At 33.3% G+C, this 17,385-nt stretch overlaps 1 protein-coding gene across 2 annotated transcripts; it reads left to right on the top strand.

The window, feature by feature from the left end:
• The first annotated feature begins 685 nt into the window (after positions 1-685).
• On the top strand, positions 686-16,125 carry LOC113511769 (PR domain zinc finger protein 1). 2 transcript variants are annotated; one of them, XM_026895486.3, is made up of 9 exons: positions 686-1,119; positions 6,506-6,581; positions 7,154-7,408; positions 8,022-8,138; positions 8,456-8,497; positions 10,022-10,170; positions 10,260-10,360; positions 10,448-12,634; positions 12,948-16,125. In XM_026895486.3, the coding sequence occupies exons 2-9, from the start codon at positions 6,573-6,575 to the stop codon at positions 13,268-13,270; spliced, it is 3,183 nt and encodes a 1,060-aa protein (XP_026751287.2). In that variant the 5' UTR covers positions 686-1,119; positions 6,506-6,572; the 3' UTR covers positions 13,271-16,125. The 2 variants fall into 2 exon arrangements, with proteins under 2 accessions (XP_026751287.2, XP_031769453.2); XM_031913593.2 differs by lacking the exon at positions 8,456-8,497.
• The last annotated feature ends 1,260 nt before the right edge of the window (positions 16,126-17,385 follow it).

The following is a 17,385-nucleotide window of genomic DNA, read 5'->3' as shown; positions in this document are numbered from 1 at the left end:
GAGAGTGAAAGCGTGTTCCGGGGAGGCGCGCAGGCGACCGCCGCCGCCCGCCCTAGCATGGCTTTCGCTGCCGTTCTCACGCCACTCGCGCGTTGTTTTCAACTTGTTTTAATTATCGCTTTTATGACGCGTAAGTAATGTGGATCGACATTGCATATACGGATTTCAAATGAACTGACTTTAGAGACAGACATAGTTTCGATATAATATTTGTTGTATAACAAATAATTAAAATAAAGTATAAGCGTGTTTTGATATTATCAACTATTCATTCATATATTTGCGTGCATATATTAATATTAATTTTGATATATTTTCTTGAAATTTATAAAGATCAGTTTGAAAAGTCCTATTTCCCGCGGCTATGATGATCGTCAATAACGTGCGAGCGCGGATCGGGAGCACGGTCAGAGCGCACGCCGCGCTCGTTCGCCACACTACGGAAGTAATGAACTTGAATGCAGCCCGTGGCCGCACTGCACTGCGCCATCCCGCTCTACTCTAATAGAATAGAGCTAGGCGTGAACGTGACATACTCACTGCATTTGCTGTCAAATTCGTCCGCATTCTCCGTCACAGGTCGCTTTCGTCGCCTATGCGTTTATCGGAACGAGACGCGAATATATGTGTCGATTGCATTCTAGGCGTCGTAAAAGTGCATCTAGGTCGGTGGGCATAGCGGCGCGGCGTAGGGTTAGTGCGACGCGCTCCGTGGCTAGACGTGGGGCAGGTCGGCAGCACGCTCGCGGCGCGGCGGCCTCCGCGTTGCATAATGCACATCGTACTCGGCCGGCGAGTACGGCGAGGATTCCCTAGTGCACGGCCCGCGCCAGCTCGCTGACTGTAGCTGCTAGCTCTATCGCCCGTGCTGCACGTGCAAATCGGCCGTGGTGCCGACATGAGAGCGGCTCGTCGGCTACGGCCTCTCGTTCCACTGCTGGCGCTCCGTATACTCCTCGAGTACCTCAAGTCGCTTGACGTCGCTCTTCCATCGTAAACAACTGGAATACTTTCAACTACACGACACATACCAAAGACGATATACTCATTATTAAATTAAGCTTAATGAACAAACTACCCACAATGATAGAAGAATGACATGAACAATGAATATTCGTTGTAAGTATATACTGAATTATTTTCCGATAAATCTTGTCCGCTACCTCGATTATAATTTATAAGAGTCCTTCTATAAACCACAATCAATATAGTGAATCCTTGCTTAGGCTTAACTTGTTAAAAATATGATTAAAAACATGTATTTATTTAAAAAGTAAATAAACTATGAAAGCAGAGCTGAAAAATAATAATTTGTACCATTTAATTTGTTACTCCCAAACAATTACACATACAAATATTTTAAATTATAATACAATTTAGTATAAACCTAGATATATAATTGATACATAATATTTATTTATGCTTTAAAATATATAATACCATAATACTTATCTTCTTTAATAATATTTATTTAAAAAACAGACATTTAAAGGGATGTTGATGTAATTAATATTTTCAAAATAAGTTCCGTATACACAGTAATGTGTCTTTAATTAGCAAATATCCAGATAACGAGATCTGTTTGTAATGAAATCGTATATCTATTATAATTATTATTAGACGTCAAGGTTTTCTCGTCGTATTTGAGCATGCGTTATAATTTTATATGCACTAATATATACTTCCGTGATATCTACCTGCTAATACCATATTTAATTTACACGACAGATTTTGATACTCGACCTTGTAATTCTTGGCTCACAAAACTATATTATTTAGTATTTATAATTTAATACATACCGGAAATTGTATGTACGCCATAGGTAACTATGGCGTGGCATAAATAGTTATAGTTTTTGTTAGACAAAATTAGTTACTGTGTTATTAATTATTACTACAACACAGCATTTCAAATTATTAATAGACAATTGTGAATTGCTTTAGATACAAAGATTGATTATCATTTTTTTTAATACAAAACAAATGTTCTTCAATCATGAACTTCAATCTTAATTAAATAAGCGTAAAGAGTCAAGATAGACTCTTTTTATTTTCTTAACATTAAAGCTATGTTAATGTTTTTGTAATAATCATAAAGGAAAAAACAAAAATGTTAATAATACAAATACATAATATTGATAAGAACATATTAATAATATATATTAAAACATGCGATATATGCTCAAAAATCACTTAAAGATTTGTATAAATGTATGCCCAAATAAAAATTCCCCCATCCTCCTCTATTTTCGAAAAATAATGCTTTGATTAATGCACCATGGTAAAACGAAATACAAGTACCAAGTTGGTGTACAATACAAAAGTTATTGTCTTACCATTCTATTATTTTTGTTTGATATTTGCTAAATATTGAAGTCTTATTTTTTACAGTACAATATGAAACATGTAATGTCATGACAGTTTCATTTGAGCTACTTACAATCATCATAAATATAAAAAAGCTATTGTGTTTTAAATGAAGTAGTGTTGTTAAGAAAAAACCTTACTTAATATGGCGACATTGACCTACCTATTAAATAATTAAAATATAATGACATCTATTTTATTATCATAAAATTTTTCCTTTACTTTTGTTTTTAAATATTTACCTACATTTGTAAAATTAATTTAATAATAAATAAATTAACAGTATTTGGTTGCACTTTAGCTTACGTAGATGTGACGTTTGCTTGTGTTATTGATCTAAAAATATCTGGTAGGGATCTCAACTTCTTGGAGTATGTTAGTGTATTGTGTATTATCATATATTATTCCTAAATATATTAAAATACATATAATAGAATAGAATGAAATAAAGAACACACTCATAAAATCAATAAAAATCATCTTTTATTGATTATATGGGAATTTTCGCTATACTTCAACCTCATGACCAAAGTAAAGTTAACGAGACTGTAGTTGAATTTTCTTATTTATTTATTTATTCATAGGAAAACCAGGGCTACACTAGAGCAAAAAGATACAGTTTAGGATTACAAATATTGTAAGATACCTATTTGTGTTATTATCACTTCAGCACGTGTAATTGTAGGAACAGTACATTTCGCCTTTCCAATGTAAAAATTAAAACACAAATTGCTAAGGTCCTGCATAATCGTATGAATTATGAAACAGAATAAATGAATCATAATTTTTTCTCGTGGAATAATCAAACCTAAATCCATTTTCTAATATTATAATCTAATCGTAGTATTATACATAATATTCATTAATATATCAATAAGTTATACATAGCATAAATAATTCATTATGTTAAAAAAAAACAGTAGGTCTATCAAAATTAATGTCAATTACATAAAGAATATTCTTACTTTCATAGGGCGTTATGACTAATAGCATCTAAAATGTATCGCTATACAATGTAGTATGTAAGAAAACGTCAGTAGCGAGCGTGTGTTTACGCAACAGGGCAAGTTCAAGCGCAAACGCCAAGGTTGCTTCCTGATGCGCGCGCGCTCCGATGCAATACGCTGCCATCTAATATAATGCCGTGCAACGTTTCATTATAATTAAATGCTACTATAATTAGGCGCATTTAATTAATTTTCAAGTTTTAGAAATTTTAACATTTTTATTTTATAATTTTTGTTCAATCGTATGCAATATCATGTATGGTGGAACTAAAGGAAGAACGTTCTTATAGAATAGAACAAAAACGTTCTACTTCCTTTTGAAAACTAATTCCTAATGTCTTTGCCAATTCTGAACTGATTGTAAAGAATCCTTTTTTAATCTAATGCTGTTGTTTTTTCTCTTACTAATTTTGACAAGATTGATATTACTTTTATGTGGAATAATATTTATTATTGTTGTATATGCTTTATATAGTGAGGTGGTCGTCAATAAACGATATATTAAAACAAAAAAAGCAAAATTTATTAAGCGCTACTATAGCCGATATTGAATTACGTATACCATTGATACAGTTCTCTTCTGCGTCGAATATTTAATAAATTAATCTGAGCAACCACAGAAATTTCTTAGGATTTTTAGGCGTTATCGCGCAAATATTAAAAATGCCTATGATGTTAACTGTTTTTCGTATCAGTCATATACTACCTGTGGTCACTCATTGTGCCTTTTTGTCCCGTTAGGTTATTTGCGCTCATTTAAAACTCACTAAATGGCATGTAATACATTTCAACTTTCCAATGTCGATATTGTAATACTATAGAGCGAGTATCGCGTGTATCGAGTGACATTGCGCGGACGCATTGCACAACAGTCACGGTCACGTGTGGCCGCCCCTCGCCTTTCCCCCGCGTCGCAATTGTAAACATGCCCTTATGTAATTTACTTTATCTAAGGGTGTGTTCACACGTATTTATCACAATCGTTACACTGCAGCAACACAGTTCACCATTTCTGCGTCGGTCTATTTCCATGTTGGTTCTATATTAATTTTGATAGTATTTTTTACACAAAGTATTCAGTGCCACCAATCTCACCCCACACTTTAGTCTTTGTGTACTCCTGAAGACTATTGTGCTATATTTTTTTATATTAGAAATAGATCTTTCTTTTAATTGAGACGGATAAAGTGCATATACTAACAGTAATACAAATATTATAAAAAAAACTCTACCACTAGTGAATTAGACAGTTATAGCTGATTAAATCGCGATTCTACTACAGTTTAATAAGACGTGTGGAAAGAATTTAGTACCTTACTATTGAATCATAATAGGGACTATTATAAATAGAATAATTATGTCTCTATATTGTTATTCACTATCTAAAAGAAAATATTAAAGTCGTAAATTGAAATTATTTCAAGTAAGGCAAGCAGATAAGGAACGTATTCTTCTATAAGTACTAATATAATAATACTTAATTGAAATTAATTAAGATAAACTATACGATTGAAAAAAATAAAAACAAAAAAAAACTATATCTATATAAATGTAAACAAATTGTTAAATGTTCCACATTCTATTAATTTAACAATCAGTAACCATGATGTATAATAGTAATTAGTTAATGTAATGTATTTTAAAATAATATGTTATTTCTAATTGATTTGATTCCAAAAACAAATCGAAATACTTTTATACATACCTAATTATTTTAATTTAAAAATACTTATTAAATAAATAAATTTATTGTAAAATAGTAAAATAATTTATTGAAACTTTCTTAATTAAAATATTTTTTTCATTATTTGCCTATAGTGATAATATTAAATACACCACTTGTAAATATTAATTAGGAGAGAGCACCTCCACTAGTAGGTATAGTGCAAGTACGAATAAAATTCGAAATAAAAAATTGTACAAAAATGCCTCATTACTGCATATACATGGTACCGCATGCGTACGGTAATAGTTGATAGTAATATCTTTTTTTATTAAATAACTGTTAGTACATAACTATCCATATAATACTAAAAAGAAGTAAATATGATTAGAAATGCAGCGTATTATGTTTATATTGAAACAGGCGGACTGCGTGCGCAGCGCTTGCGCAAGTATTTGAATGTCAAATAATCCCGGTTTGGAAAACAAATTTTTCATTCCCATCTAGCAGAGTCGTCGGCCGCGACTGCGTGGCTTCCGCAATTATGCAATAAAATTTTAAACATGAGCATTGCCTCATATACCAAAACATCATTCCACCGAAGAATCTTTCTCAAACAAACATTGAAACATTAATAGGAATAAATGGAAAGGAACATTTTTTTTTATAAATAATAGTTTTATGAAGAATTTACAAAATAAAAATATTATTAATTAAGGTACATAATTTAATTTTTTGCCATATGATCCCGGCATAAAATTTGGCCACCCCTTCCCTTCCCGTGGTTGTTGTAAGAGGTCGCTAAAGGAATTTAATTGTCGAGGGATGGGCAGCAGCGTCCTTCTTTAAACACCACCAAAGCTTAACTGCTGTTACCAACCCTCTTGCCAAGTGTAGCAACAACTGGCAAAACTCCCCAATAGGGAGAGGCCTATGTTTAGCAGTGGACAGTAAATATGGTATGGTATAATTTGATTACATATACCAGGAAATGCTTTCAATAATTTAAAAATATTAATTTTTTTATAAAATATCGACAACACATATTAAAGTATTACCTAGCTACTATGTGATGTACTCTGGTGTTCCGTGTTCCAGGTATAAGTTGCCAAATTGGCAAATACTCAATACTTCGTCAACAGCAAAAAGAGCATCAATGTTTAATTTGCTTATTTACGTTTATAAGTGTAGGTTTGCTACTCATCGAATAAACATTTCCCTTTTTTATTTTAATATCAAATGTAATATACAACAATAATACACACCTAGATGCTTCTCGCTTAAAAATATTTCCAATTATATTTAAATATGTCGCTAATGTAATGGCAAGCCGAATAGAATATATTTTGGAAAATTTTCTATCTTTTCATAAAAGGTCTTTAAAATGACAAAATCCCCAAATCTCGGTATATTTTTAGATTTTAAAAATGAATTAATATGTACTACATTAACGTTATTTTTGTTACAGGTACAAAATCATTCAACCTATGAAACAGATGTACTTTTTCTTCTGAAAGTTTAACCAATACTTCAAAATGAGATTGGTAAGTATTTTACTTTATGCCTACTTATCTATTAGAACTATAAGACGTACTTCCCTATTTCGTGTTCCACTCTTGTGCTTTTTAGGAATCTGGCAGAAATCAATCCCGTCCTTTATACTTTAATATTTAAAGACATTTTTAGTCTTCAGAAAATATAAATAGGTAAAAGGGGAAGTGTCGGTGCGCAGTGGAAAGTGCGCACTCATCACAAAACTGGGTCAGTAGTAGCACCGCCCCTTTTATTGAACGCCACTTTTCGCCGTCTACATAACCAAAATAAACTCTTTTGGGGAGAACTTAGAATTCTATACTAATTGACAATAAGTGTGCATATATAGCACAAAAAGAGAATCTACATGATCATTTTCCTTGCAATTTTTTAAACAAAAGATTTCAAATAGTAGCAAAATAAGAAATGAATTTATTTAGCCCTTAAAATGCAATTAAAAAATAATATTTTAAGAAAATATATTTTTTAATTATAGCAAATCGTTATAATTATTTTATATTCTTAATATCAATAAATATAATCATGTCAAATTTTATTTTAATTAATTTTATATCGCCAACAGTCGAACGAGGAGGTACCAACAACAACAGTAGTAGGCCGCACTAATAGCCCTAGCGGTACGGGCGCCGTAAGCACCGTGCCTAGTGCAGGCGCATATGATGTGACTCGTATGCGAGAAGAGGAGTTCGAAAGGCTCACGGTGTACATAGTGCCAGATGTCCCATGCGAAAGAGGGACTCCCAACAGAGCAGAAAGAACACTCCCGCGCAGCCTGACTCTCAGACCATCTGCTGTACTATCCACACCCAATACTCCGGTTTGTAGCACTTCTTAAAATCTTACATCAAACAACGTAATACAAATATGCTATTTATACAAACTATTATTATTAACTATTATTTAGACAAACTTTATACAAAAGTCGATTGCTTGGGTACCTTTGCCTCATTCGTGTTTCTACCGTGAAGCAGTTGTGTTTGCATGGCTGTGTTTCAGTTTGAAGGGTGAGATATGGTGTGAATTTACAGGATACAGAGGAATAACAACTGAGTCCTCAGGAATGGCAACGCATGGAGGTATCATGGGTGAAACGGTGTGCTCTGTTATGTCCATAGTACTGCTCATGTCTATAGACAACGATTGCAAATTTCCGTCAGGTGGACCGTCAGCTTGATTGCCATTCTAAGTTGTATAAAAATAAATAAAAAAATTAATTAAACTAAATATACTAAACAAAAAGAAGTGAAACAAAAATATTTTAGGTAACCACTTGCTATCAGGAAGCCGTATGCCTATTTGCCACTTTAATAATATTAAAAAACAATAGTCTACACTCCTTTTCTGTATAATTCCTATAGGAATCATTATAATAAAATAATACGAGTAAAAAAAAAGATGTTAAAATATATTAAAACCTTGTTCAATTTTAGACGGAAGGTGTTTGGAGCATTGGAGTCATTCCGCGCGGTACCCGTTTTGGGCCCTTTGAAGGCTCAAGGACGCCTAATAAACCCAATGATAAAGTGTCTTGGAGATATTACTGGAGGGTAAGTTTGAAATCTCTTTTATAAAACCATGTCCTAATATTTTTGTAAATATAAGTGAAACAACTTTGCACTTTGCTTTATAATTATTGTAAATCAGTAAAGCAATAACAGAGAAATACATTTTTTTTTGCAATACTTTAAGTCTGCTTTCTTTGCGCTTGGGTAGAGGCTTTTAAATACTACCAACAAATCCAACATATACCTCCTGTAAATAAATAAATCATCAGATATATTTTATTGTATTAACATACAATAAGCATTTTAAGCTTAAGCACTTCTCTTTTCTCACTAACATATTCTTCTCTATTTTGGGCCAGGTGCAGGAAAATGTCAGACACCATACTTACGGAAATATAAAGGTGAGATTAGGCATTCATTTCTTTTTATTAAGGTGATGGTTCTATAAGTAAAATATAAAAAAAATGCTTGTCTAGAATTTTAAATAATTAGAAAGTCAATTGTATCAATATATGGTAGATATATTTACTACTATATATTGATAAAATTAACTGCATTATATGTATTATAACACACATAATATATATTTATAGGAAATATTATGTGTTAATTAAATGTACAATTGAAAATCTTAAACAGTCGGATCAGGATTACTATAAGTTCTTTCTATAAAGTACAATCTCTCTAAAATTAAATAACATGACTTAATAGCGGTCTTAGAATTAATCAAATAACGTTATCTGCCGTGTATGTAATACACGCTAACATTGACATTGCATTCGTCCTTGACTCTAGCGCTGAAGCACTCGCCTATCAGTTGCATGCGCACTGTAAATATCCTGCACGTGCCACGTGCTCAGTTTTCCGTTATATATACATATTACAACAATCCTACTTTTAACACAATAATAATTACAAAAATATGTAATTTCCAATCATTCTTGTCATTTGTTACGTTTATAATGAAAATCTCTCTAGGTACAGAGATAAACATATTGCTCTCTATTAATTAAGTTCCTTGTTACGTTTTCGCTAGTAGGCACTTTTTACATTGATATAGGTCTATGTGTATGGATTGTACACTTAAATATTAGTTATGAGTTTTCTTATAACAAGGCATTGTAACATATGAACGATATTATTAGATCGGCATTTCTAGTTCTAGATCTTTCTGGGTATATTAATTTGTTAACTCCCTGAACAAATCACATAATTCATTAGTGAATTTGTTAATACTAAAATTCATATTGTGTAAGTTGGCTTTAATAGATTATGCTAATCACATACGACTTTCATATATTTCGTCCTTTTTACAAGCCATTATGTTAACAAAAATGTAAACAATCTTAAGGGGAAGAACGTTAAGCATAATCTCTTTAGCATCTAATTATGAAATCAATTTATATACTATAAATGTGATAAATTAAAGCATGCGCAACATGTAAATTAATTATATAGAGATGTTTACCAAATTTATGAAAATTTATTATTATACTACTAAAATACCCGAATGCTTAGGAAATTATTTCACTATCTATTCACGTACCACATAGCATTATTTGCCGTGTGATCCCGGCATACAATAGGCCACCACTTCCTTTCATATAGATATCGTAAGAGGTGACTAACTAAGGAAATTTAACGGTCGAAGGATGAGCAGCAGCGCCCCTTTTAAAACATTAGGTACTAAAGTCTAACTGCGGTTACCAACTCGCTTGGCAAGCGTAACAATTACTAATATATACTCCTAATAAGGAGAGACCAATGTTCAGCAGTGGACAATTAAAAGCTGATAAGACGATGGTGATAACATTATTGAAATATAAAAATTTGTACGAAATCTAAAGTTAAAACTAAAAAGTACTAAACATATCTTATACATGTACACGATTAAGTATCAATATATTTTATCTATTTGATTACAGATATTTAAAGATAGCGACTACTATTACCTGGATGGATCCGACACAAGCATCGCGAATTGGATGCGCTACGTTGCGTCCGCCTACTCGTTATCCGTGATGAATCTGGTTGCCTGCCAGCACCAGGAACATATTTACTTTTACACAATCAGGTAACACTTAGCACAATTTAATCACCGTCACTTTTAATTAATATATATAACAATCACATTTTATTTAATATTGTTTATATTTATTCCAGGGATATTATGCCTAATGAGGAGCTAATGGTCTGGTACTGCAAAGACTTTGCAACGAGGCTGGGGTATGATATAGATCCTGAGCGCGCTACATATTCGATATGTAAGTGTATAATTTTTATCCTAACTTAGAGAACTGGTTTCTATTGCTTTTAATGTTTTGATACTAATTATGATTATTGTATTACAGGTAAAGAAGAAACTATAAAGAAAGCATATGGCTTACCACCAGCACCAGTGCATCCTGAAATTGCATTTAACCATATGAAATACGTTCTAGGATTAACAAATGCCAAGGAACTTCTAGAAGCTGAGATTCCAAGTCGTCGAAGGAAACGCGAATTGAATGAGAATCCACCTTTGGTACAACGAGAAGATTCAAGAAATAAAAATGATAGACTAATAGTTAATAAAAATGATGTACCTCCAAATATAATTCACAATAAAACTGAAAATCTTGTCATAAGTGAACAAACACCACTATCGCCTATTGGTTTAATGCAACCACCATCGCCAGTTAAAATTCAACATAGAGATCAAACATTAATTCTACATCAACAGAAAGAAAGCACATCCCATGTAATAATACATCAGTTAGAAAATCCAAGGGTTCATGGTAATAGATCACCAGTACAAAATCAACATGTTAGAGATATTCGAGGACCATCGCCAATGGGACAAAATCATCAAGAAAAAATGGGAAACAAATCTCCAACTCTATGTCATTCTGGACCACCTCACTATGAGCACCAACTAACACCCAATGACGAAGGATATCATAGTAATGGCTATCATGATGATTTTACCCCACCAGAAGATTCTAGCGACTCTGATGTTGAAAATTATGTTTTAGATTGCTCAAACAAAACCAACGAGCCCAAGGAAACTGTAATAGTTCAAAAAATTGACCAAGAAATGCATCGTAATGAGTACAGAAAAGTAAAAATCAAGATGCCTAGAGCTTATCAATATCAAAACCATAAAGACATGGACTGCGAAAGCGAAAAAGAACTTATAATAGCTGATGAGACTTCCAATATTACTCCTCAAAATTTGTCGCCACCTCGTCGAGATCCAGCTACATCTACGGTGATCGTTCTTGAATCATCGCAAAATACAATACTACCTATTAACAAACCATATTACGAAGACGGAACTATTTCACCTAGCCCTCAACCAGCTTTCATGAGGTATTCTCCACCAGATACTCGAATTCTTGAAACTATACTGACTGGAAATAGAATAGATACTAATAACAATGACCCAAACCGGCGTCAACCTAATGCTACGCCACCACCATCATCTCCGACTGAAATGGCATATTCATACAAAAAGAGTCAAAGATACGGCAATGCCTGCAGTCCTGATTCCAGTTCAAATCTTACACCTTTACCTTCGTTATTACCTCTTCCACAACAATTACCGACACCAACTACCGCATCGGTTTATTCATCTTCACCGCCCCATACTATTCCACATACAACTGAAATTAGAGAAATAAGAGAAATTCGTGAAATAAGAGAAACTAGATATGAAAGCCATTATCCAAACTATTCGTATAATATTTATTCACCACCGAATTCTACCATAATCACTCAATTAGGATCGCCACCTAATACCTATTCACCTACAGTAACATCATCACATCAATATGAAAGACCTCAAAATGGTCAAAGCAATCATCACTATCCGTCATCAACAAGTGTAATCACATTAAAAAATTGTTCACAATTAAGTTTAATCCAGAACTCGAATGTGAATGGTCAACTGGTACAACAACACGGTAGTATGAGTCCTGATGAATCTTGCGGTTTAATGGTCGCTCCCATGAGTCCAAATTCACAAGCATCACGTGGTTACAGAAGTTTACCATATCCTTTAAAGAAAAAAGATGGCAAAATGCATTATGAATGTAACGTATGCTGTAAAACTTTTGGTCAATTGTCAAATTTAAAAGTTCATCTAAGGACTCACTCGGGTGAGCGACCTTTCAAATGTAATGTGTGTAATAAATCGTTTACACAACTAGCACATCTTCAAAAACACCATTTAGTACATACCGGAGAAAAACCTCATCAATGTGATATTTGCAAGAAACGATTTTCTTCAACATCGAATTTAAAAACGCATTTACGCTTGCATTCTGGACAAAAACCGTATGCATGCGATCTATGTATGCAAAAGTTTACTCAGTTCGTTCATTTAAAACTGCACAAACGGCTACACACAAACGATAGGCCATACGTCTGTCAGGGCTGCGATAAAAAGTACATAAGCGCTTCTGGACTTCGCACTCACTGGAAAACTACGAGTTGCAAACCAAACAATATCGAAGAGGTTCTTGCAATTACAAACGCTGCCAACACTGAATGTATCGGTAAGTTCCAATTTTATTTTTGTAAATACACTTTTATTAATAATTTATATTAAAATAAAAATTATCATTAGAAGTTTTTTTCTATGAATAACCATTACTGAGATCTATATATTTTTTTGTTATATTTTTTATATTATAATTTAATAAAAGGATATTTATTTATCAACACTTAATTTATTCGAAATACGATTAAACACGATCAAAGTCGCGAGAGCAACTGCAGCGCGTTGCACTTTCTCCTCGTAGGTGAACCGCAACTTTCACTTGCGCTCTCGTCTAACGCGCCGATTTCATTTTCGCGTGCACTATACAGGTTCTGTCGACAAAGACTGCCACGAGAGAGAGGTGCACGAGGCATACGAAGTGCACTCTCCATCGCAGGGAGGGCTGATTGGGACCGGTGGGGCGCGTGTTGCGATGTCACACAGCGAAGTCATGCTGGGTGGACACGCGCACACGACCACACCGCATCTGGTGACGGGGCACGGGCAGCTGTCGCCAGTACACACGCCGCAGTACCGGTCACTGCCGCCACCGGAACACGAGCCGCCACCGCAGCACTACAGCCCTGCGACGGGCGAACCCCGCCCCAGTGTCATCGAATCCAGCCAACCACTTATTATAGAGTGTACCTGAGCTCAGGTGACGCTGCTGCCGCCCCACACCCTTGTCGGACGTGTTTCCCCGCCGCACTATGTGATTTCACTCTTGTGATCAAGCGAAAGTATTTTGTGTATAAACAATTCTAAGACGAGTGTCGATTCGTCCTGTATTCAGTGGCTATGAGATTACGATATGAACGTTAAGTTGTAAATTGTAATATATAAGTACGATGCGATAATAATAAGTACCACTTAAGTACTAAGTACTTGCGTAGATTAGGTCCTTTAGGAAGAATGTACTATATTATATTAATCATACTGCATATTATATCTAAGGTTTCTGCAGCCCTTGTTATAATTAATGCTCAATTTTTATACATAAACTTAGGATTCTATTGTAAATAGGAGTTTTATGACATCGACTTTATTTAATTTGAAAGGTATCGTTATATCTATTGTATATATTGTCATCATGTATGTACGGTTGGCACGTAGCCAGGATCATATTGTGTAAATAAAGCAACACGTATATATTACAATCATATACTTGTAAAATTACTAGCAAAAGTTCAAATAATCCAATTATAAGTACACTTCTAAAAAGCATCTTAAGCACAGTAAAATACGATAAATAAAATATTTCTAAACTGTCACCAAAGATAAAGTCTTCGGACAAACATTGGCATAAACGTACTTACTGTACTTAGATAAGATGCTTTTGTTCTGCAGTCTTGAGCAAAATCTAGATCTGGTAATGTTTATTTGCCTACAGTCAAATCTTAATGACAGTTATTTTTATAATGAAATTCTGAAACTGATTAGTGGTAAGTGCCAAAAGCACGATTTATATTTTAAGTTATCCTAAAGAAATGTTGGTATAGAATTTTAAATCGTTGTTCCTAATGAATAATTGGAGAGTAAGCACGTATGTGCAACAATTTAATTCTAATGTTATTTAGATTAAATGTCGATTTTAATCGACATTTAAATAATAAATTGTGTACATTATCCCTACGCTAGAACAAATGGTGCTTCACATCGTAGAGTAGTAGTCGTTCACGTCAGCCACCTACGTACTGACGGACTATTACATGTAATATTTAATAATTACACCGAGTCTACTAGTTACTATTTTATATTCCAAATTTCAAGTTATTATAATTCTCCTAATCGAAAAGGCTGAGATAAATATATGTTATATTGGGCGAATGAACGAAAGAAGTTGTTTGCATGACGTGTAAGTGTCGAGCGCAGAGTTCACGTTGGATTCTAGTAAATAATAGCTTATACGTGATGTAAAACCAAACGATAGCTTTTTGTATATTTCTATTGTTCGTACGATTAAGACTTTTACATACAGTTTCCTGTAGATTTATTAACTGTAATATTTTTTACATATTTACCTACAAAGAAATCATTTTTATAATAAGTACTCTTACATAAATCCTTTGGTAGTTTTTAATTTCTGAGTTGCATAATATATCAATGTTGTCGTTTACTTTAAATGAATCTACGAATAACGTAAGACAATACAATATTATAATAAGTAACTTCTAAACAAAAAATGTACTCGGTTTATAAACACATTTGAAGCAAAAAAAAAATATAAAATTAATTATGAAAAAATTCAAAAAGTATTGAGCTTACAAGTTATTCAAAGGTTCATTTTATGTGTGTATACAAAATATTTTGCCAATCTTTCTTGTCGTTACATATATTTGCAATTTAAATAGAATTCGTATATTTTAAATAAAACGTACAGGGTTTATACAAAAAGCATCAAACAATTGTTTATAAAACAGTGAAATGTTTCTTAATACGATAATTGATTAGAAGATACATTCGATAAATGTAGCATTCTATATAACCAATTTTAAATTTATATTAATTTAAAATTAAAAGAGATATTTTAATCAAAAACAGTGTTACATGGTTTACTATTTAAAAAAAAAAAAAAACAAAATAATAATTTGCGCATCACAACAATTAAAATGTTTATATGACATCTCATAAAACTAGTATCTACTTGCCATATGAGAGAATGATGCCTTTAAGATATTCATAGATACTTCCTAATAGTGTGTACCGCTTGTAAAATAACTTCCAAAGTCGAAAGAATAGTATTCTACTGTTATGTCCATAAATGCATGCTTCCATATTTAACACAACTTTGTGTAGCATCCTATTTGGAAAATGTACGAGTATATTATTAATCTCAGTCATATTCATAAGGAGTTCTGTTATACAAATTCTTGTCATTCCTTGTTATTATTCTAAGTTACTTTTTTAAGAAATTTTAAATTGCTATATGTACTTATTATTGTACCTATTTGATTTCTTTATTCATAGTAAACAACAGGGTAATCAGATACGAGTATGTGCAGTTAATAAATAAATATTTTTAATGCGATACATTTACTTTATTTTTTCTATATTTATACGGTTACTCTGTTGATTTTATGATACTGGATAAAAGATACATGAAAGCGCAGTTGTACCTACCTAAATATTATTTATCTGTAAATAGTTTCGATGAGTTTTTATCAAATGGTATAATTCCAAACCATCTATATGTGTACTATCAGTCATTAACAATGTATCAATATTTGTATAAATAATAACGCCTAAGAAAGATAAATCAAACATGCATAGTGTATGCATTATCTACTTATGGTACAGAAAATTAATGATATACATTATTATCACTGTATGTATTCTTCAGCTACTAATATTTATGAATATAATGGACTCGCATACAACTTATAACGAGTATTATAATTACTACACAATGCGTCAGATCTTACCTATTGTAAAGACATGTAATTTTGTACACCTCGATCGATAAATTGTTTTACAACACCAAATCCATTAAACAGGAGTAAAAATATATTATCGTAGTTTTATTGCTGGCAATATTTACTCCACAACAAATATCTACCTGTTATTAATCTAAAATAGTGTGTTTTACACTATTTTATTTAACCCTGCCTACCTACAGGATTTATTATACAGGGTGGCCCATAAGTCCTTAGTAATGAAAAAAATTAATTAAAATAAAACTAATTACACTATGAATAATATTTTTATTTGTAAATATAGCTAGAAAAACGGGAATTATTTTTTGTAAATAACGTCGTCCAAATGTAATCCGTTACAGTCACGGCACTCTTGCAAACGCCTTCTGAAATTGTTGATGACTGCGCGGCACGTCACTGCTGAAATGCTTGCCATTTCTCTGCGGATGTTTTCTTTTAGGTCATTAATTGACCGCGGGTTAGAGTCGTACACTTTAGCCTTAAGGTAGCCCCACAAAAAAAAATCCATTGGAGTCAGATCCGGGCTACGTGGTGGCCAGGAAATGTCTCCTCTCTTAGAGATAACTTTGTTTGGAAAAAGTTGACGGATAACGGGCATAGCAGTATTGGAGGTGTGGGAAGTTGCTCCATCCTGTTGAAACCATGTTCGGGCATTAAAACCTGGAAAGTTTTGCAATTTTTGTGTGAAAAACTCCTCGATCATGGCCACATATCGCTCCGAAGTAACAGTAACAGCACGCCCTCTGCCGTCTTTAAAAAAGTAAGGCCCTATGATGCCATGGGCTGACATAGCGGCCCAAACTGTAACTTTAGGGCTATGTAAGGGCTTCTGGTGCTTAAGTTTTGGATTAATCGGGCTCCAATAGCGGCAATTTTGTTTACTAACATGTCCGTTAATGTGGAAGTGTGTCTCATCAGAGAACATTATGTTATTGAACGAAGTAAACCGATTAAACATTTCATTAGCATAATTCACTCTCTAAATAGCATCAGTTTCTTTTAATTCTTGCACCAACTGAATTTTGTAAGGGTGCATAAGTAAATCTTTCTTCAAAATCCGTTGTAACGATGTCCTGGATACGTTTAATGCACTGGAACGCTTACGAGTTGACTGTGTAGGATTTTCACGAATAGATTGTGCCACTGTGTCGATGTTTTGTTCCGTACGTCCGTGATGTCCTTGGGCGACCCAACCGCGGTTTATCTAACGTCGAACCGGTCTCCTCGAACTTAGCAACCCAATTCTTAATCGTTTGGAGAGCTGGGGTGTCATCAAAGTTGTATAAACCTTTGTGGTCTCGAAATTTACGCCTCGCAACGGTTGCCGAATTGT

The sequence above is a fragment of the Galleria mellonella genome, unplaced genomic scaffold (assembly GCF_026898425.1).
Source record: "Galleria mellonella isolate WM207_F2 unplaced genomic scaffold, CSIRO_AGI_GalMel_v1 utg117, whole genome shotgun sequence".
NCBI classification, from domain to species: Eukaryota; Metazoa; Arthropoda; class Insecta; order Lepidoptera; family Pyralidae; genus Galleria; species Galleria mellonella.
This window is presented reverse-complemented; position numbering and strand designations above follow the sequence as displayed.